This window comes from Peromyscus leucopus, chromosome 3 (assembly GCF_004664715.2).
Source record: "Peromyscus leucopus breed LL Stock chromosome 3, UCI_PerLeu_2.1, whole genome shotgun sequence".
Lineage (NCBI taxonomy): Eukaryota > Metazoa > Chordata > Mammalia > Rodentia > Cricetidae > Peromyscus > Peromyscus leucopus.
Window position 1 is genome coordinate 156,016,591 of NC_051065.1, and position 21,782 is coordinate 156,038,372.

The following is a 21,782-nucleotide window of genomic DNA, read 5'->3' on the forward strand; positions in this document are numbered from 1 at the left end:
CAAGCGCTGCCCACGGGCTGCCACCTTCTGCACTAATGAGGAGCAGACCCACACAGAAGAGGTCGTCAGGAGATGAGCCGGCCACTCAGGTGCCCACTGCCTTGGTGTCCTGTCTGGGCTCTCTGCTGCTTAGGAGCAGACACCAGAATGGTCTCACACCAGAGCTGGCTCATAGCACGTGTCAGGGTTCCCTGGCCATCAGCATTCCCATCCTACCTCAATGACCAGTGGTGGTCAAACTGAGCATGTTGGAGTTGACCTCGCCTGTCGGCAGGCAGGCAGGCTACACTGCTGAGTGACATGTCTGCCGGCCAAAGAGGGAGGCCACAGAGCCAACTTAGGCTCAAAGGTGCTTCTCCTGTACTTAGGGCCTGGTTCCTCAACTCAGCCTTTGGTCCTACCCTTAGCATCAGGGTAGGAATGTCATGGAAACATCTGGGGGAAGTGCATGGCTCCTTACCAGTCATCCCCCTCTGAGCATGCTCCTGTCTTGCAGGAATAAGACTGTCAACGGAGACTGCCGCGGCAGAGATCCCAGGGAACGGAGCCGCAGTCCCATTGAGCGGGCTGCAGCCCCCGCTGTGAGCTTGCATGGCGGCCACCTGTATGCGTCCCTCCCTGGCCTCATGGAGCAGCCTCTTGCACTGACGAAGACCAGCAGTGACGCGGGCAGGTCGGCTGTGGAGCGGCAGCAGGTGTGTGTGGGATGCCAAGCCGCTGGCTTTCAGTTCTCGTTCCCGAGGTGACCAGGTCGGGTGGGGTGTGGAGACCAAGAGCTGCATGGGAACCTCGAGCGGAAGTCCGGAAGTTGAAGGGGCCTCGGCTCCCCCAGTCCTGAGGCTTCACTGCTTTGCATAGTACAGGGTTGGAGTTGGTGAGCAAGGGCCCCTCCACGTGTCCCTCCCCCAATGTTCCCTGGCACTCTGCTCCTCAGGATCAGTGTAGTAACCCTCCCGAGAGGCCTGTGCTGACTCCGTGTGATTTCACAAAGTTAAATGTCAATGGCTTTGTTTTGGGCTTGCATCTTATAAAGTCAGTGGTCACGAACCTGTCATTAAGACACAGGCTCTTTTTATTGTTATTAAAGGAAAATAAATTTTTTTGGGGGGGGGTGATTCAAGACAGGGTTTTTTTCTGTGTAGCCTTGGCTGTCCTGGAACTGGCTCTGTAGACCAGGCTGGCCTTGAACTCACATAGATCTGCCTGCCTCAAGAGTATTGGGATTAAAGGTGTGCGACACTACCACCTGGCAAGATGATTGCTTTTTAAAAAACAAGGCCAGATCTGGTGTTTCAAGCTTATAATCTTAGCTACTTGGGAGACTGAGGCAGGAGGATTACAAGTTCAAGGCAACTTCATAAGACCTCGTCTCGCAAAGAGCAGGCAGGTAGAGGATGCTGAGGACATGAGCACTTGCTTGCCTTAGCCGCCACACACAGCAGGCCCCAGGGACAACAAAAGGGTGAGGTTTCCGACAGGAACCGTATGAAGAGGCTTTAACAGCATCGAGACTGCGGGCAGTTCTGTGTGACCCGAGGTGGGCCTGGTTCCCAGTTTCCACTCACTGGACACACTCACTGGCCCCGAGGAGATGCTGTATGTCAGGGGCTCACCCGCAGGGGCAGGGGCACCCCAGCACGTCTAGTCTCCCCCTCTGGACCTGCTGTTGTAACACAGTAGGGTTCCAGGAGCAACTGAGTGTAGGGAGGTCCCTGTCAAGAGGAGCTGGGCCTCGGGCCGCAGCTGCCCAGCCCATCAGTGGATGCAGGAGCCGCGCTGTCCTCCCTCCTACAGAACCGGCCCTCCGTGATCACCTGCGCATCTGCAGGCGCCCGCAACCTCTCTCACTGCCCTGTTGCACACAGTGGCTGTTCGGCACCCGGGTCTGCCAGTTACCGGAGACCGCCCAGTGGTGAGTTTCCCACCCACCGTAGCCTGTTACAGCATGTGGGAACCCTGGGTCAACCTCTCCCTGAAGCTCACTTAGCGTTGAGTTGAAAGACACTGGTTTTGAGCACACGTGTACCTTGAATTGGCCATGGTTTGGGTGGAAAGGGATAAGAACATTTGGTCCCTGGCCCCTCTGGGCTTCAGTGACAGGAAGACAGGCCCCACCGTTGTGAGTGAGTGCCATAAAGACACTTGGGATCCACCCTCGAGCCCAGTGTGGCTAAGTGCCCCTGACGCAGCCACCTCTCTCCTGGTCCGTCCTTTGCAGCAACTGCAACCTGTGATCCTGTGGTGGAAGAGCACTTCCGCCGGAGCCTGGGCAAGAACTACAAGGAACCAGAGCCGGCACCCAACTCGGTGTCCATCACTGGCTCTGTGGACGACCACTTTGCCAAAGCACTAGGTGACACGTGGCTTCAGATCAAAGCGGCCAAGGACAGCGCTTCCAGCAGCCCAGAGTCGGCCTCACGCCGGGGCCAGCCAGCTAGCCCCACGGCCCACATGGTCAGCCATAGTCACTCCCCCTCTGTGGTCTCCTGAAGGGGGCTCCACCCTCCAGCCACACAGGGATCTGCATGGTTTGCCTGAGCTTTGAACAGTCAGTGCTTAAGGGGGAAAAAAACAAAAACAAAAAAAAACAGAAAAAAAAAAATCTCGGGGGGAGGGTGGGAGGGTGGTTTATTCGCAAAACCATGTTGTCTGGACTTTTGTTCTGCTCTGTTTTTGTACTTGCTTGGTGTTCATACAAGGGGTCTCAACGTGGCAACAGGAACAGCACGGAGCATCGGTCCAGCGGAGCATCCTTGCTTCCTGCCCTGGTTACCAAAGAAACCTCTGCAGGTCTGCCACCCGGCAGCCGGGACCCTGCGGCCCTTTCTTAGTCACAAGCCATGAAGACACGGGGATCCGGACGCTTTGTGCTCTTAGCTTTTGAGACCGAGTATGCACGGCCTGGCTTCCACCTGGGGTCCGGGCTCAGTCTGTGTGTGCATGTGTCTGCCTGGACAGAACTGTCCCGATTTGCACTATGGAGGGCAGGGCTGCCTGTCGGGCAGCTGTCGGAGATGCCAGCGCGAGGGCAGACTGCTAGGGGACACTTGTGACCGTGTGTGTGCTCGCATTGCCGCTGAACTTGGAAGGTCTCTAGCAGGTTCTAGGTCTTTCTCTCTAGTCTTGAGGTGCTCACAACTGGACTGCAGACTCCCCCCCCCGACTATGGGCATTTACCCTCTCTGAACACTGCAGTTTGTGAGGCTAGCGCTGAGGCTAGAGGACTCGTAGTGCTTCTGACATGGTGCGTGTCTTAATAAGAATAATAGCTGGTTTCTATTGACTGTAAGTCAGACTGTAGCACTGACTGGCTTCCTGTTGGCGGCATTAGCCTGTGTCGTCAGCTACAGCCCTAGATACATTCACTGCTGGGACAGCTGTGCTTCTGAGCTGTGAGGCTGACGCTCACTTTACTCCGAGAAGGAGCGCACAGCCGGTGGGTGTGGTGGGCTGGGGGGCCCATTGCTGCTGATTTTGTGCGTCCTGGGCCGGGGACTTGAGTTCATGTCTTTAGGCTCCTTGATGCAGACTGCTCCTTTCCAACTCCTGGCCAAACAGCAGGTGCCTGACAGTCTGCACCCTGGGGCTGCGTGCGCTTCCTCTCCTGCCGGGGCCAAGGCTGTACACATTCCTCTGTGATAACTATACAGTTATTCCTGCATCACTATTGCCCGCTCTATTAATAGCTACTAACTAGACATTAGAAGCAAGCAGGGCAGACATGGCTTCCCCACAGCTGCTGCTGCTCCTCCCGGCCATGAGCATTGCTGTCCCCGGGCCAGGCCACCTCCCCAACAAGGCATTATGGACTCCTTGCACATGGGAGCCCATGGGGCTGACTTTCAGTAGGAGGAAGGCAGGTTAGCTGTTGGACTTGGGGAAGCAGGCAAGGGTGGAAAGGCGGGGACTGACGCCCGGAGTCACAGGGTGGCTACCGGCCTTTACGAAAGTGGACAGCCCTCCTGCCCCGCACACAGTTCACTCCACTCTCCTGGGCTTCCAAGCTTGGCATTCAGGCCCCTATATTTTCTGTAGGAAAAAAGAATTGTTGAGAACACTTTTTTTATATAGGTAATTTTAAAGACCATCATTACGCTGTGCGTAAAGAATGTACAGAGAAATTTGTAGGTATTTTTGAAGAACAATTAATTTGTTAATGATATGTAGCTATTTAATTTCCCCTTTCCCATCGTGATCATTTGTTGTTGTTTGGGAAAAGTTGATCTTTTTGTCGTAGGTGTGTCTGGAATCGTGCAGGACCACAGTTACTCCATGACAGCACCGCGTCCGCCTTGCTAGCCATTCGTTTGTTACTCTGCAGGCTCCTGAGGTGGTCACAGGAGAACCACCTCACCGCGGACTGGCTCTGTGGGCGACAGGCCTCAGACACCCGTCAGGGAGCGGGCTGGGCTGGGGGGGTGGTGGTGGCTGGGTCTCGGGTGCACTGACCTATCTGGAATAGGCTGTGCCCCGGAGGGGACTGCCACACACGTCAGCCATGGAGTGCGCCATCCTGCCTGGGCAGGGGCGTGGGACCTCCCTGGAACCGAGCCACCCATGTGCGAACTGGCCCTCTCTGTGTTTGTAAATCTGTAACATACCATTCTCTGTGGCCTGTTTTTCCTGGAAGAAGAAAAAAAAAAGGGTTGGCAGGCCATCTTTCTTTTTTTCTTTTTTTTTTTTTTTGTACTTAAAAGTAGCCTTAAGAACAATAATAAAGTGCTCTTAAACCAAGGCTTTGTGTGGCTCTTGTGTCCTAAGGTGGCATGTGGTGCCCTGTGCCCAGGCCTGACTGCTTCTGGGAATCATCGTGCAGGTGGGTAGGGTTACCTGTTGCGGCCTCTACTTTAGGCCAAGGTCCTCTCAAGTCTCCCTTACTGAAATCTGCCAAAGTCAGCCATGTCTGGGCTCCTGTTCTGGACAGGAGACCAAAGTTGAAGGTGTGTAAGTGTGGGAGGGCGAGTGCTAGGAAGCGAGTACCTCTCCTAAGTGGCCACACTGCCAAGGACCCACCCAAAGGAAGAGGGAGGCTAGCCTTGCCCCAATAGCAACCCCAATGCAGCAGCTGCCTGTGGGCCAGCTGCACACCAGTCAGGCAGAGCTCCGCCCTGCTCCCCACCAGCACCGTGGCGGCAGCTTCTCCATCCCCGGAGCACTGTGGCACCACAACATGCCCGCAGCCGAGGGTGGGCCGGTGTGGTGCTCCACCTGAACACTAGGGGCAGTAAGCTCAGCCCTCGCTGCTGCCCAGGGCCCCCTGCAGGTGCTCGGGGGGGGGGGGGGCTCCTAGACGCCCTGGTTGGAGCTGGGTTGGGTCAGATGCTTCCCGCCAATGTGAAAATATCCCCCCCGGAATCTTTTGACAACAGGAGGGGAAAGAAAAAAATCAATGCACGTGGAAGGACCTGAGCCCAGATCAGTGGCAATGCCACAGTTATTATTGACTTCCGAGCTGGTGAGATGGTGCGGCAAAGAGCGGAACTGGGCAGTGGAGGGTACCCCTACTCCTCAGGGGAGTGGGTATCAGAACCAGGGAGGTGGCAGGACCCAGATCACCAGTCGTGGGGAACAGTCCTGCGCTGAGGGCCGAGCACTCCTGAGCTGTGGTTGCCTCAGACGGTCTCCTCGTCACTCATGTCCCAGATCTGTGTGGAGAAGGGGAGACACTGAACTCGGGTTCTGCTGCCCCACGATGCCCACAGATGACATTTCCCAACTGCAGCCTCCATGACAACAGAAGCATACACTCCCACAAGCACTGTGTATGTCTCCCAACTTGGGATTCCGCTCCGCAGAGCTGCCCTGTCTCTGAGGACTGATACCCTATTTCTTGTTCAATTGACTAAATCTCAAGTTTCATCCTTTCCCAAAGCCAGTGGGCAAGCTGAATGTGGACGGAGGACTGCATCAGCTGGGCGGCTCCTCCTCCCCCTCCCCCTCCACATGCCCGGCCAGCCCCTGACCTTTGCAGCATGCACCACTGGCCCAATCGGCTTGTCCAGCTGTACCCTGTGCTCTAGAAGCTGTGCTTGTGAGGGCAGGAGCCCTTGGGGGGCTGGCAGGAGAGCACATGTCACCCTGTGTTGTCCCACTGTCCATGCTACTTAGGCCAGGTGCAGACACCACACTAAGGCGAGGGAGCTACCTGTCACTCAGAACAGCCCTCCCCCAGCAACCCAGGTTACCTAGGCAGGGTAACAGAGACTACCAGATTCTGCCTCTGTGTATCCCTGGGGAGCCCGAGAGTGTGAATGGGGGAGGGAACCCGCTCCAGCCACACCCCAAGAAGGAGGTGGCCCCTCAGGCCAGGCCTCTGTCCCAGTAACTCCTGGCAAAAGTCCTGCAGAGAGGTGACCTGAGGTCAACACAGCAGGTCCCGAGACCCTGCTACCCCCAGAGAGCTGGCCCTGAAGCTAGGCCTTCAGCCTTCCAAAATTCCTAGAATGGGTTGCACAAGGCTCCGTCAGGCCTTGCAGAGCTGGGGAAGGGGACGGCTTGTTGGTAGGAGTCAGGAGGTCTGGCCAAACATTCACAGCAGTGCTGGCTGTCAAGGATGTGGACAGCAACATAGAAGGTGACTTCCTCTCTCGAGCTAGGGTGGCAGTGTCCCCATACTGTCCCTCATTTCTACACAGGTCCCGTCAGAGCAAGAGAACTTGCCACCTGTCCTATTGGGCACTGTCCCTCTGGTCCCAGATCCCCACCAGAGTGGCGCCTGACCTCATGGGGTAGGTAGCTTGGCTGCCTGTAAGAGCTCTTGACCTGGATCTGCAGCTGAGCTGGGGAGATGGACCCATGGAAATTGCAGCATGATTCAGCTACCCATACTGGCCCATTCAACACGCACATTTACATAATCACCTGTCCCGGGGGGTGTGACCACTCAGAGCTAATACTCCCATGATGCCTCACTCCTGCCAGTGAGTAAAGGAGATAAACAGCTCAGAGGTAAAAGTCTGCCTGGGGTCACACAGCCAACAAGCTGCCAAGCTGGGGAGACCATATATAGGAAAGGCTGGGCAGCCAGTGGAGGAAGGGGATGGTGAGGAGGGGGTTGTAGCTGGAGGCATCAGACCAAGACGGAGGAAGGTGAGCGCCAGAATCTTCTGCCCAGCCTTCCTGGGTGCCACTAAGTGGCATACTCTGTGGATGGGCAGGTAGAGCTCATCATGGTTGCTCCTGGACTGGTTCTGACCGGTGGGGCTGCTGCTGGCACTGCCCGGCCCTTGGAGAGGCTCCTGCAAGCCACCCAAAGGTGACTATGAAACCATTGAGGTCTTCTAAACCCAACCCCTAGGGACAATGGGGGACTTCTCCACTAGGGCAGCCTGGCCATGCCCAATGGTGGGGTTCACATAGCACCCAGGACAGCACTGGCCTAAACGGCTCACAGTTGTCTTCTGGATGAATAAAGACGGTGAGTTGGCAGAGATTTGCTCAAATGGTAATGCTTGGTGCTGGCGCAGGACAATTACCGAGTTTCACTCTCTAGCCTAGGCTAGCCTTGAGCTCAAAGCAATGCAATCCTCGCGCCTTAGCCTGTCAAGTCTAGGGTTATAGGCATCACCCACCATGGCAAGTTTCTATACTCCTTTCTAAAGAGAAAGGCACCAGAAAGGTTTGGTTTGCATGTTTGGTTTGGATAGTTTTGGTTTTTCATGACAGGTTTTCTCTGTGTAGCCCTGGCTGTCCTGGAACTTGCTCTGTAGACCAGGCTGGCCTCGAACTCAGAGATCCACATGCCTCTGGCTCCTGAGTACGGGATTAAAGGTGTGCCCCACTACTGCCTGGCTATAAAGCTTTTAAAATATCTATGTTGGTTAGTTTTGTTTGGTTTTGTCTCCCTGACTGACACAGGTTAGAGTGACCAGGGAAGAGGAACCTCAACTGAGAAAATCCCTCCAACTGGAGGCAAGCTTATGGGCGTCTTCTTAATTAGTGATTGCTATGGGGGGCCCCCGCCCACTGTGGACAGTGCAGCCACTGGACACAAAACTGGCTAAGGGCTGTGACTCCTGAGCTCTTTGTGGTCAAGATGAGGCCTCAACAGGCATAAGGCACTCTACTTGCAGCCAGTGAAGGCGAAGACCTAAGACACCCAGAAATGAGAAAGAAAGAAAGACTCGCCTTTTAACAGGAATTAAAAGTTTGATGCTTGAAAAAAAAAAAATAATAAGAGAAAATGTTTTCATATACAAAGGGCTAGTGTAAAGAACTCTACTTATTTGTTAAAAATAGGCAAAAAACAAAACTGAACAGATGCTTCACAGTGGACGCATGGTAGTTTCTGGGGAACTGCCAATCAGCCCACAAAGGGCTGAGGAGATGATGGTTCACTGGGTAAATAATACTTGTCAGGCAAGCATGAAGGCCGAGTTCAAGTCCCTAGGACCCCTGCAAAGCTGAGCATGGTGGCACGTGTCTGTGACCCCTGTGCTCCTACAAAGAGGTGGGAAGTAGACACCAGCATCACCAGGAACTTGTGGGCTAGCCTGCTGTACAAAGTGGCAAACACCAGAGACCTTGCCCATGAATGAGGTGGACGGTGAGGACTAGCATGGCTTGTTTCTTCCATATGCACACTGCTGCACGCACACACACATGCATACACACACTTGCACATATCATACACATGTATTTAGTTAGGGTTTCTCTTGCTGTGGTAAACACTATGACCAAAAGCGACTTAGGGAGGAAAGGGTTTATTTCGCTTACACATCCACATCACAGTCTCACTGAAGGAGGTCATGGCAGGAACCCCAGCTCTGCAAGGAAACAGCAGGTCAGGCCGCAGCCCTAAGATGAGAGAAGGCCCTTCTAACAGTTCTAACCCATGCAAGGAGCCAGGGAGGACATCTGCCTGGACCCACAGCCCCAGAGAGCACAAAGGTGTGCCAGCTGCAGCCCAGGCATGGCACTCTGGAAAGGAGCAGCTGGCATCCAATTCCAGCCTGGGTCTGCGCTGGGCACACTGCGGTGCACACCATGGCCTGAGGGACCTCTACCATGCACACTGTCAAAACCTGGGAAGGGCACAATTACATTTTGGGGTGTGCTAATGTAAACATCTTAAACCCCACTGCAGCTTGTGAAAGCTGAGGCTGGCACTCCTTATGCCATGTGGGCCTCTGCACGGCCCATCTCCTACCTCCCTACATGTCCCTCTTCTGGGAGGGACAGGGGACAGGAGCAGATTCAGAGCCCCTGGGGAGGCTGGCAGGTCTGTCTTACATTCTCCTGAGGGATGCGAACCCTACTCATCTCCTGTGTGCCGCCATCCCTCACAGACCCTTCTAGGCAGCTAGCCCTAGGTTTAGGGGGGTTCTATCAACAGGTAGCACCAAGACCAGGAAGGGCCTCCTAAGACAAAATGCCTAGGCCAAGAGTGAGGACCAGAAAGAGGACAGGCTTGTGGGACCCTATGGCTCATGGATTGTGTGCTATTGTATGGTCCATGACATCCTAGGCTGAGTAGGACAGGCAGGAAGCAAGGTGGTGGTGGGGGGTGGGGTGTAAGCAGAGGGGTGGTGGAGGTCACAGCCTGGAAGGCTGGAAGCTGAGGGCGGGGCTAGCTGGGGGTGCTATGTAGCCTCCTGAGACCCATCCGAGGGGCAGGCAAAGGATTTCACTGTTGCTGGGTCTCCACAAGCCCTTTGGGACAGTCTTGCAGAAAAACCTGCAATACTGTAAGACAGACCAGGCCTGCTTGTCCAACATGCCCAGGGCAGGAGAGAAGAAAGGCTTCTCTCAGCCATGTAGGCCTCTCCCTCGTGGTGGGGTCAGTAAGGAGGAAAGGGAAACCATATTCCTGAGCGAGCCTGCAGCCCCTCCCCAACTGTTGGTCAGTTCTAATTGGGGGTTACTGTGGGCCCGGGGATGACCCTGGGGGAGCGAGTTATCACAGACCCTCTAGCTGCCTTTCCTCGCCTCCGGAAAGCAGGCCACATGCCCTGCAGTCAGTCTCTGCTGGTCTCCGGCAGTTTTCTTCATACCACTTTTGCCTGTGAGGAAGACCAGTCCCACCCCTTTGCAACTGCAGGGTAAGTTTATAGCCTGTGCCCCTTGGTAGGCAGGCTAAGCCAGATGGAATCGTAGGGCATGCAACTTCCCTCCAACCCGCTGCCCCCTAAAATTAGCCTTTAAACATCAGAAAACCTCCTTTGTTCTTGGGGTTTCCAAGAGCACACTGAAAGACCTGTCTCTCCCTTCAGGATTCTGTCATTCTGTGCGAGGGAGCCTCTCACCTGCTTGCCAGATTTTTGCCTCCTTCCTCCCATCTCTCACCCCATCTTCCTCCCATCTCTCACCCCATCTTCTTCCCATCTCTCACCCCATCTTCCTCCCATCTCTCACCCCATCTTCCTCCCATCTCTCACCCCATCTTCCTCCTCATCTTCCTCCCATCTCTCACCTCATCTTCCTCCTCATCTTCCTCCCATCTCTCACCCCATCTTCCTCCTCATCTTCCTCCCATCTCTCACCCCATCTTCCCCCCATCTCTCACCCCATCTTCCTCCCATCTCTCACCCCATCTTCCTCCCATCTCTCACCCCATCTTCCTCCCATCTCTCCCCTCATCTTCCTCCTCATCTTCCTCCCATCTCTCACCCCATCTTCCTCCTCATCTTCCTCCCATCTCTCACCCCATCTTCCCCCCATCTCTCACCCCATCTTCCTCCCATCTCTCACCCCATCTTCCTCCATCTCTCACCCCATCTTCCTCTCATCTCTCACCCCATCTTCCTCCCATCTCTCACCCCATCTTCCTCCCCATCTCTCACCTCATCTTCCTCCCCATCTTCCTCCCATCTCTCACCCCATGCTGTCTCTGATGTAATGTTCTCTTGGCTGCCCTCTCCTACTTCGGGGTGGCCTACACCCTCATGGCTCAGAGACTTTCTTCTAATAACATTGGTCCTGAGGGGTAATCTCATGTCGGTTTCGGTGTCCACTCAACACAAGCTGGAGTCATCAGAGAGAAGGGACCCTCGATTAAGAAGATGCCTCCATAAGATCAGGCTGCAGACAAGCCTGTAAGGCATTTTCTTAATTAGTAATTGATGGGGAGGGTCCAGCCCACTGTGGGTGGAGTCACCCCTGGGTTGATGGTCCTGGGTTCTGTAAGAAAGCAGGCTGAGCAAGCCAGGGGAGCAGGCCAGTAAGCAGCACCCCTCCACTGTCTCTATGTCAACTCCTGCCTCCAGGTTCCTGCCCTGTTTGAGTTCCTGGCCTGGCTTCCTTCAGTGATGGACTACAGTGTAGATGTGTAAGCCTAATAAACCCTTTCCTCCCAACTTGCTTTTGGTCTTGGTGTTTGTCACAGCAATAAAAACCCTGAGTAAGACAGCTCCTTCCAGAACTTTCCATTTGAACTTGTCTTTTGTTGTTAGTCTTGTTGTAGGAGATGTGGAGGGAGCAGGGGAGGTGACAGCTCCCCACCTGGAGACCTACAGACCTTCTAGCACATTCTCTGTGGCAGGGAGGTCCCAACTGTCCCTCTGAGGAAGGTGAAGGCCAGGGTGAGGAGCAAGGAGAGGGGAGGCCGGTCCCACAAGCCTGGGCCAGAACCTCTGCCTCCCACTTCAGGGAGGGCCGGAGCCTGCCATGCGGGTGCAGGAAGGGGTCCAGACCTGTTTGCAGGCAGGATTTAAGAGCATGAAACTTGTTCCCAAATGGATGAGATGCACAGAGAAAAATCAACCCTATGCTTGGTGACAAAAGTAGACCGAGATGAGGCCAGGAAGTGAGAACAAGATTCCGCTGTTGGGACCCCAGGTGTGAGTTCATTCTTCCTTGATGCTTTCAGAGTGCTCAGTGCACTCTCAGACCGGAAGCACTGTGTGTGTGTGTGTGTGTGTGTGTAGGCGGTTGCTCCAGAAGTTGGGGCTGGGGCCCTGTCTGTAGGAAGGTCCACACACACCTACTGGTTTCTCCCAGGAACCGCTGAGCAGCATGGGATCAAATGGACTCATGGAAGTTCTGAGATGGGGAGGCCTTAAATTCCGGCCCCCAGCCCTCTCCTGCCTCTTTACCTTAGTCTGGATGATGGGTCTGAGGGTCCTTGGTCCCCTCCCTGGGATGTCAGTGAAGGAGCTCTGAAGAGTGTCACCTCGGGTGAGAGCCACTGGGCTGAGTAGCTAACATTGACACATGGGAGCAGACCACGGAGGGGCTTGGCCTGGCCTTAGACCTTCACTGACCATCAGTCTAGGCACAGCCCACCAGGGCGTGCCAATCACCTCTTCAGCCCCTCCCTCTGTGGAGTTTGGCCAGGAGGTGGGATGTGTGGGAAGAAGTGTGGGGAGACTGACAGCCTGAGCTTGTTTGCACTCCCCTAAGCTTCAAAACACATTTTTTGAATTAGGTGGTAAGAATACAGGGTAATTTTTGTGGCACCAACATACTTTCTTTCAAGATATGATTTATATGTTTGGCCCACATCTTAAATGCACTGGTGATTGAGATAAATGGCCAAGCTGGAGGCTGCAAAGTGGTTTCCATTATGTAGCTCTGATTTTCGGTTCCTTAGAAAACTTTAAAGTGGCAGACGCATTCATGGCCTGCCCTCTACCTCACAGGGCTTTTGGGGTCACCATTGGAGAGTGTGGGAGAAGAAGGTAGGAGCCCTCAGAGCTCTGGGAGGGAATGGCTATGCACAGGCTTCCCGGGAGCTCATTCTGACACTTTATGTACAGCAACCAAGGGGACCTTCAGGATAAGGGACCCGAGTCCCGAGGAAAAGCTGTGCTAACAGGTTTGGGTACCCCATCAGAGTCCCCAGGGCTCTGCCCCTGGGGCTGACCATCACCACCGAGGCATAGTACAAAGCCCGGCCTCCTAAACTCTCTAAACTACAGCAAGCAGACAGTGTGGTGTCCAGGTAAGGATGGAACCCCAGAGCAATGTGGTCAGCTGGGCAGCTGCCCTGGGGTCCTCCTGGGGACCGGAGAAAGTCTGACAAGGCGGGCAGGGAGACGGGGCGGCCGGCCTTCACCCAAGGGGCCACGGGACTCAGCAAGGCAAACAGCTTTGAGCACGTAGTGCTGGAAGGGCTGGGCACTGTAGAAAAAGCCACTGCCACCCCCGCCATGCGCTGCACACCACAGACAAGAACAGCTCAGTCCCAGCCGGGTGCGAAGCTTTGCTGTCACACGTCTACAGAGAACATAGAAGGTGAGTCTCACCGCGGGTAAAGTTTTCTTAGGACAGCAGGAACAGGAGCCAGGAAAGAAAAAAAAAATTTTCAACTGGATACCACCAAAATTAAAAATGTTTTTCTCTTAAAGAAGACATCAAAAGGCTGGGTGTGGTGGCCCACACCTTTAATCCCAGCACTTGGGAGGCAGAGGCAGGCGGATCTCGGTGAGTTCGAGGCCAGCCTGGGCTACACACAGTTCAAAGCTAGCCAAGGCTGTACACTGAGGCTCCATCGCCTGTCCCTTGCTATGTTACTCAAGCTAGTCTGGAACTCCCAAGCTCAAGCAATCCTCCTGCCTCAACCTCCTGAGTAGCTGGGACTACAAGTGTGTGTACCAGTTGGTTTGAGAGTCTCTTACCACCGATCACTGGGCTCTGCCCACCCAGAGACTTTCACATGCTGGGGGGGGGGGTTCACTAAAGCTCAGCTGTGGTTTCAGTGTGCCCCGCAAAGTCCGTGTACTGGGGAGCAACCCCAAGATGCCCGTGTTGATGGTATTCAGAGACGTTCGGTATGTGCCTGGTTAACACACAGTACTTGTGTGGCAGTACTGGGGAGTGGGGACGGGGAGACGGGTAGGATTAGATGAGGTCCTCAGGATGGAGCTCCCCTGGTGGGCGGCTGGCTGGGTAAGAAGAGCTCACACCCTTTCTCTGCCTCGCCATGCTCTGACGCAGCGGCCCCCGCCTTACCACTCTGACTTCCAGCTTCCAAAACTAGGAGCTAAGGAGACCTCTCTTCTTTTAAAGTTACTCACTTGGGGGCCTTGGTTATAACAACTGAGCAAAGCCCCAAACTGAAAACAACCCTAGTCCCACGTGGAAGCGACCGATGCTTGTGTAGGGCAGGGCGGGTGCTGGGGTGCAGGGCGCTGTGGTCACCTTCCCCTTAGATGGCTTGTTTAGGGGCAAGCCCATCGTTAGGGCGGAACATCTACCGAACCCAAGCCCCGACAGCCTGAGATGGCCGCGCTGGCGTTGCTGCTTCCTGTGAGCAGAGGGAGCGGAAGGTAAGCAGCCTCACACAGCAGCCCCAGAGGAGCTGGGCCTCCAGCCCGACACCAGCACGGTGGTCCTGGCTGCCCTGTGCTAGCTCCCAGCAGCTGGGGCCCTGCCGGAGGACACTGAGGCCAAACAGCCAGCTGTCCAAGGATGCGCCCTCTCCAAGGGTTACCACGGGAGCGTTTACTCGGAAAGCAGACAGCCATGACCTCCCTGAACACAAACATCCTCCCTGAGGTGTGCACAAAATTGCCCTTCGCTAGGGAAATGGAAAGTTTTGATTTCTTCCTCTCTACCCTGGTCAAAGAGCCTGGGAAGGAGCAGACCTATGCCAGCTCCAGCCTCCCTCCCGGAACAACATGGAGGGGTCAGAGCGCAGCTGCTGGCCGAGGCCAGGGAGACTGAGTTGCTGGTCACCATGACTCAGTCTCCGTGAGCCTAGACTGGCAGGGCTAAAGAGACCAGGACTGTGGGGTGCCATGCTCAGCAGCTGTCTTGAAAGATGGTGGGTTTTGTCTAACTTCCTCTAAGGAGCCGTCTGCAACACACTGGACCTCAGCTCTCCGCCATCCTGCTCCTCTGGCTTCAGAGACCGAGGCTGGCCTGTAGCGTCGTGGCCATCTAGACCCCATAGGCATCCTTCCCTGTGGGGCAGGGGCCTTAGACTGTGGTGGGTGCCTGAGGGCTTCTCCTTCCTCCACACGCAATAATCCTATCATCCTTTCCCTGCTGGGGAAGCTTTGACTGTGTGTGTGTGTGTGTGTGTGTGTGTGTGTGTGTGTGTATGTGTGTGTATGCACATGTGTGTGTGTGCATGCACACGTGTGTGTATGTGTGTGTGCACACGTGCATGTGCATGTGTGTGCACGAGTGCGTCTTTGATCATTAGAGTAAGGGGGGAGGCTAGCAGAATCCCTGAGGCCAGGGCAGTTCCCAGAGCTCAAGAAGGTTCTGGGGAAGCCATTAATTGAGAATAGCTCTCTTGGGAGTCAAAGCTACAGCTTAAGGGCAACAGTGTTCTGAGGCAACCTGAGGCATCTTTCTCACCCTGGCTGTCTTATGTCCTGCCTAAACACAGAGACATCTCAGGACAGGCAGCCGTGGCCATCGCAGGACCTCATGGCCCCGCGGATGGCGGCAGAACCTATCATGGCAGAATGGGGTCCTCAGGGAGGCTTTGTGCTTCCCCTTGGCTCCTGCCTGCCTGAGAAGTCCAGATAGGAGCTGACTTCCTGCAGTCACACTGCCCAGCTTGACAATGAGAGACTTGGAGACCTGTGTGGTCCCCGCTCTTGCTTGGTAAGCACATTTCCACCTGCTTTGGGGGGAGCAGCTCAGGAGACCGAGAGGCAAAGATTCTGGGCTCAACCTTTCCCTTGGCAAGTCTTCAATCCAGCCAGTGAACTGCTCAGAGGGCACAGCAGGGGTCTGTGGGTGTGCACGGAAGAGGCCTGAGCTAAAGAGAGTGGAAGGCTGGGTGCTCAGTGAAGGTTCTGTAGGGCATGGGCTAGCCTAGGTCATGGAGGATGGAAAGTTCCAGCAGAAATGCCCACATGGCCTCCAGGGAGGGCCGCTGAGCAGGACATCCAAGAAATCTGACCTTTCAGGAAGGCTTCCTGGAGGAGGGGTCTACAAGGAGACAGAAGCAGGGGCGTCTAGCAAGAAGGCACTGAGGGAACTGAAGGCCGGTGGCGGGGACTCCCACAGGAAGAGCAGGCCGGGCAGCTCAGGCGCAGGCTGTCTGGGCCAGAAGAGAGGGGCAGGGTTGTTCTTCCTAGGGACAGAGACTTTGGAGGCCCCATATGAGAAAACATGACTTAGGCCACATGGCCACTAGGGCCCTGATTTTGAGAGATAGGAGACAGTGGACAAGGCTGGGTCACTCAGAGCTCCATGTCATGTTCTGCTAAAATGGAGTATGCGGTGTCCCTTCAGTACAGCAAATAGGAAGCGACTGTGTGTGGTCCCTGCCCAGTGGCACGTACCCACCCGGCATCAAGGACTGCCATTCAGGAAGGGCTGGTGCTTTCCAAGCTGCTGTGGCTTTGGGGTGCTGCCTTTACACCGTGGCACACAGGGCCTGCAGTGGGCTGCGAGGCAAGGACAGACACATGGCCGCAGCTCCAAGGGCAACAGCGTTCTGAAGTAATTTGGGGGTGTCTTTCTTTACCTTGGCTGTCTCATGCCATACCTAAATATAGAGATGTCTCAGGACAGGCAGCCATGGCCATCCAGACCCACACTGCCCAGCTGGCCGTGGCAGGACACAGCACGAATGCTCATAGCTTTTTCCCAGAGTTGGACGGCTCTCGTGTCTTGGTCTGTTACAGACTGGGACATCCTTGGCAGCAGGTGCCAAGGCCAAGACCTAGACTCAGGGGCATGACCATGCCAGCCTGTACAGCAGCTTCTCCTTGGGACACAGGGCTGGCCAGGCTCTGCTGGGCAGTACTTTTCCAGCCACTTGGACTTGTTCAGGCTGGGCATCCTCTGAGGGGCCTTGGCCATGCCAGCCTGTGTGGCAGTGGCTCCCCGGTACACGAGGCTGGCCAGGCTCTGCTGGGCAGTACTTTTCCAGGCACTGGGTCTGGATCCCAGCTTTCCCTTCATGGAGACATATCCTCCGTGGTGGGAAACCCGCCTCAGGCCGAGTCCAAGGTCTGCGACTGGCTATAACATGAAAGCCTTTCTGTTTTGAAGAGCGAAAATGAAAGGGCGGTTGTTTCCCTTAATAAACACGCTTTTAACCCACTTTACAAACAAACCAGCTCTCTGCTTCTGGTTTCTTTCCTGTGCCTCTTTCTCTTCGTTAACTTGATAAGCGACAGGCGCCAAGCTGAGGCAATGCTTTGGTCACAGAGCTAAGAAAGAAAAACTGTGGCTTTGAGAAGTGGCCTCTGCGTGGAACCAGCTCCACCGTCCCCCTCCCATCCCCCACCTTCCAGACAGCACCCTTAGTGAGCATTTCCTGCTGAGACTTCTGGGGGCTGAAGAGGTGGCTTCGCGGTTAAGAGTAAGTACACTGCTCTTCCACAGAATCCACGGTTCCCAGCACCCAGGGCGGGCAGCTCCCAGATCCTGTAAACTCTAACTCCAGGGCATCTTATCTGGTGATGCTGATTCCTGTGGGCACCTGCACACGAGCACAAAACCCACATGTACCCACATAATCTAGAAAATCTTCAAGAAAAGAGACCAGAGACCTCGGCTTTAGTAAGTTTATAGACAGAACAGAGGTTTTGCCCTAAGAACAGGGTAAACAGCATATAGCATTCAATTCCAACAAGAGGGAGCGGGGAGCAAGCTCCTGGAAACTCCCCTCCTCCCCTCCTAAGGGACAACGCGCTGGGCTGGAAAACCAGCTGCTGCATAAGGAATCTCTGCACAGATGCTCAAGACTGCCTTCCTTTGTTTTCGTTGGCTCAGGGTGCAAATGAACACAAGTGGGGGGCAACTGCTCTGACACCCCAAGAAACTCCCACCCACAGCAGCCTCCTGGGCTCTGGGGCAGCTCGCAGAACAGAGCCAGAGTGAAGGTGCTGCCCGTCTGCTCTGTCTTGGGCCTTGCCTCTAGTCTTCCCACCTCAAACTGGGCCTTCTCTTCCCTACTGTCTCTGAAAACTGCCGTGCTAACATGCAAAACTCAGGGGAGGCTGGGTCACCACAAGCCCTGGTGTTGGGGATGGTACAAAGATGACTGACAAGCTCAGGTCCAAACGCAAAGCGCAGGGTTTCATGCACACATTGTCAAAATCTACCCAGTGCTCTTAACTGCCAGCCGACGGGCCTCCTGCTGCACCTCTGGCCGCTCCGGCCCATCTGTACTCCTATCCACTCTGCATTCTTCTCTGTGGGCCCCAAGGGCATGCACCCTGGTTTTCTCCATGCAGGTGATGCAGCGGCTCCTCTGCTAGTTCTGAGCCTGCACCATATCACGGTGCTTAGCAACCACACACACTCTGATCACCAACAGTGCAGGAATGCACACAGCACACGGTGCTGAGTGAGTGGATGGAGGAAGGAGCGTTCTCGGCACAAGCCCCACTGAGCCGCCATCTTCCCACCGTTTTAAACCTTGGCGCACACTGCGTCCTCAGCACCTGCCATCCTTCACAAAACACCGAGGGACTGGCTCGCTGGCTGGTGTACACGTCATCCTGCAGCTTCTGGGTTAAACTGGGCACATTCTCAGTGGTGGTTCTGGGGACGGTTCCTTCAAATGAGACCCACAGAGTCCCGAGAACGGGGTTGCAGGTGCAGTACTCTGAATGTCAGCTTTCATGCCACGTTGTCAGGACAGACTTCAGTGAACAAGGATTCGCAGCTCACAGACGAGGTGACAGTACTTGGACCTCGCAGCTGAGTCCCTTCGTCCCAGCCAGTAACAGTTAGGCACACAGGAGGAAGGGGGCCTGAGCTGGGGGCTTCATCTGCCTGGGGTGTGCAGATAGGCCATTCTAGTGCACTCATCAAAAGGCTGGAGCACCAGGTACGAAGCTCCGGAGAGGTGGGTCCCTCCCATTCCGGGGCGCCCCACTCTCAGGCCGGTGGACAGGAGCCTTGTCTCCCACGCTAACACGCCTCACCCTTTGGCTCTGGAACCTGGGCCGGGTACCCTGCATCTAGACTAGCCTCCATCTCCTACGGCAACAGATTGTCCTGGGACAGGGCAATCAGCCTGGGGTCTCAGCTGGCTCGGTGTCCCATGAACTGAGCCCCAGGTAGCTGGAGTGCTTCCCTGGTGCCACCTACAGATCTGGGGGCGGGGACACACTCAGAGGACTAGGCATGGAAGCGAGTTTCCTTTCCTCCCCGCCCCCCCCCCCCCAATTCCTGGGATAAATGTAGGGCTGGTTTGCTAGAGAAGGCCCTACCGCTGAGCCACATGCCCAATCCATCATGGCAGTGGCCATTTTAAGGAGTAAATAATTCTGGTGAAAGGGCTGATGGAGACAATGAAATACTCAGAAGTGGGGCAAACATTTTGGCATATGGTCCTGTGGGGTGCAAGTTAGAAGGGTTTAGGGGTTTTCCTGCATGTCTTTGTTCTACTAATGCAGACCACTCCTCCCACTGATCACTCCTTCCCCACTGAGCACTGATATAGACCACTCCTCCCATTGATCATTCCTTCCCCACTGATCACTCCTTCCCCACTGAGCACTCCTTCCCCACTGAGCACTCCTTCCCCACTGAGCACTCCTTCCCCACTGAGCACTGATGCAGACCACTCCTCCCACAGGTCACTCCTTCCCCACTGAGCACTCCTTCCCCACTGATCACTCCTTCCCCACTGATCACTCCTTTCCCACTGATCACTCCTTCCCCACTGAGCACTGGGGTTTCTTAGAAGCAGAGGGAAAGGACTCCAGGATCTGCTCTTGCCAAGATGCATCTCAGGGTTCTTAGGGCTCCTTAGACACAAAGGCTGCATTTCCTGGAATTTCCCACAGGTTGCCCTCCCCTCCACCCTCAGCAGGGCAACTGACACACGCAGCTCAGCTGGGGCTCTTGTGAAACAGAACCGAGCATGCAGCTGCCTGCAGGGCCTTGCTCCTGCTGTGAGTGGCCCTGACAAATGCATTGACTGTTCAAAGCAGACGGAGCTCGTTTAGTCATGTCTGCTGAGGTGGGAAGGGCACATTGACTGTTCAAAGCAGACGGAGCTCCTTTAGTCATGTCTGCTGAGGTGGGAAGGGCATCATAACACATCTGCGCCCATTCCTTCTGCCTGGTCACCCAGGTTCCCACTAGCCAGAGGCCTGTGCACAAAGCCCCCAAACACGGGGCACACCTGCTCCATTGCACGCACCCTCTGAGTGCCTCCTGTCTCGACCACAGTGGGACAGGACAGGAGGGCAAGAAGACAGTTCGGAGATGGGGATGGTTGAGCTGGTGGTTACTGAGCAACCTCTGCTCCCTGGAGTGGAGACTAAAGGTCTCTCCATCAGAATGATGCTCGTGACCTGCCATGGCTGAGACTCCATCAGGAAAGGTCCCAGACAAGAAAGGAAACAAAGGCTGTGGAGGTTCAGAAGCCAGATGGTAGTGGGGTGGGGGCAGACCCCGCCCCGTTTCATGCAGTCAGTAACCAGGTCGCATACCTTGGGGACCCTCCCTTGCCAACACCTGACCAATAAAGCTAGCAGGGCTTGTTTTGTGCCTGTGATTCCTGGCTGAACAGGATGGGAATGAACCTGTCATCTGGAAGCATAGACCTCAGGCTGTGGTCTATAGCAGAGCCCTCCCCTGGCCTGTGAGTGGCCCAGGGGTGAACACTTTGCGGCTCCGTGTGCGCTGGGCAGGAAGGTAGTGTTCATCTGCTTCTCTTTGGTGCTGTCCCAAAATTTAACTGTACTGACTTGTTCTTTCCTAACCAATGACTTTAGTTACTTTTAATAGTCAAAGAGTGTTGGTTTGTTTGTTGGTTTTGTTTAGAAGCAGGGTACTGAGTCCAGGACCCTGTGCCTGCAGGCAAGGGTTTTCCTCTGGTGCTGCATACCCAGCCTAAACACACAGCTTGAATTCTTAAGCAAAACAAGGAACAGCGCTCACCTCACCGAGGTGGGCTTTGGAGGTGCCCCAGAATGTGACCCTAAGTCTTCAATTCTTGCTTCTTCTTCACCTCTCTCTACTTTCTCATCCTCCACACTTGGGAGATCCCACTGTCACCTGAATGCACAGTTCCCTGTTCCCACTACACCCTGATGCAGTTTTTCTTTTGGCTGAACCCAGGCCACTTTGGTAATCCTTTAGGAGAACATGGGCAGGCTGGCTGGCTGTAGAGTAGTGAACTCAATATTTTATGTATGAGTTCTCTTCTGTTGGGCCCTTGAATTGCATCATATTCTTTTGGGGTGGGGGGTGGGGGTGAAGGTCTAACTACAGCCCTGGCTGTCCTGAAACTCACCATGTAGACCAATATGGCTAAGAACTTGCAGAGATCCACCTGTGTCTGCTTCTTGAGTGCTGAGATTGAAGACCTGTGCCACCATGCCTAACTTTGTGGTTAACTTTTTAGATGCATTGTAACTGTTTTGCCGTACTGGTAATGAGACCCAAGTCATGCACATGCTAAGCAGGGGTTCTACCTGTGGGCTGCAGACCTACCTCTTGTAAACAAGCTTCCTTAACTGCACAGACAAGCTTCCTTAACTCAGCAAAACCCCCAACAGACACCAGTTAATGGTACAAGTCTCAGCCCAGTCAGGACAAGCAAGGACTCTGCTGTGGATGAGGTCAGTACCATTCAGACAAAGCACCAAGACAAGAAAACAAGCTACACAGAGGGCTGCAGAGACAGCCCAGTGGTTAGAGCACTGGCTGCTCTCCCAGAGGACCAGGGTTCAGTTCCCAGCACCCACGTGGTGGTTCACAGTGTTTGTAAACTCATTTCCAGGGGCTCCAACATTTTCTTCTGAACTTGAGGGCATTGCATGTGAGTGGTGTAGACATACATGCAGGCAAAACACCCGTAACACATAAAATTTATGAATGCATTTATGAATAAAAATTAAAGTTTTAAAACTGTTATCTACAGAAGGTATGATTAACTGGGAGACCTCGGTAAATTTTCAGTTGAC

At 54.7% G+C, this 21,782-nt stretch overlaps 2 protein-coding genes across 9 annotated transcripts in view; one reads left to right on the top strand and one right to left on the bottom strand.

Moving 5' to 3' along the window:
- The window catches only part of Vgll4 (vestigial like family member 4), a 116,116-nt gene extending 113,264 nt beyond the window's left edge, over positions 1-2,852 (top strand). For all 7 annotated transcript variants that reach the window (XM_028863969.2, XM_037204260.1, XM_028863970.2 and 4 more), the window contains 3 exons: positions 497-695; positions 1,795-1,912; positions 2,219-2,852. In XM_028863969.2, coding sequence (XP_028719802.1) covers positions 497-695; positions 1,795-1,912; positions 2,219-2,490 — 589 coding nt within the window. In that variant the 3' untranslated portion in view covers positions 2,491-2,852. The remainder of the gene's footprint in view (positions 1-496; positions 696-1,794; positions 1,913-2,218) is intronic.
- A 2,554-nt stretch (positions 2,853-5,406) lies between these two features.
- Positions 5,407-21,782, bottom strand: part of Atg7 (autophagy related 7) — a 224,191-nt gene continuing 207,815 nt past the window's right edge. For both annotated transcript variants that reach the window (XM_037204257.1, XM_037204256.1), the window contains exon 19: positions 5,407-5,645. In XM_037204257.1, coding sequence (XP_037060152.1) covers positions 5,613-5,645 — 33 coding nt within the window. In that variant the 3' untranslated portion in view covers positions 5,407-5,612. The remainder of the gene's footprint in view (positions 5,646-21,782) is intronic.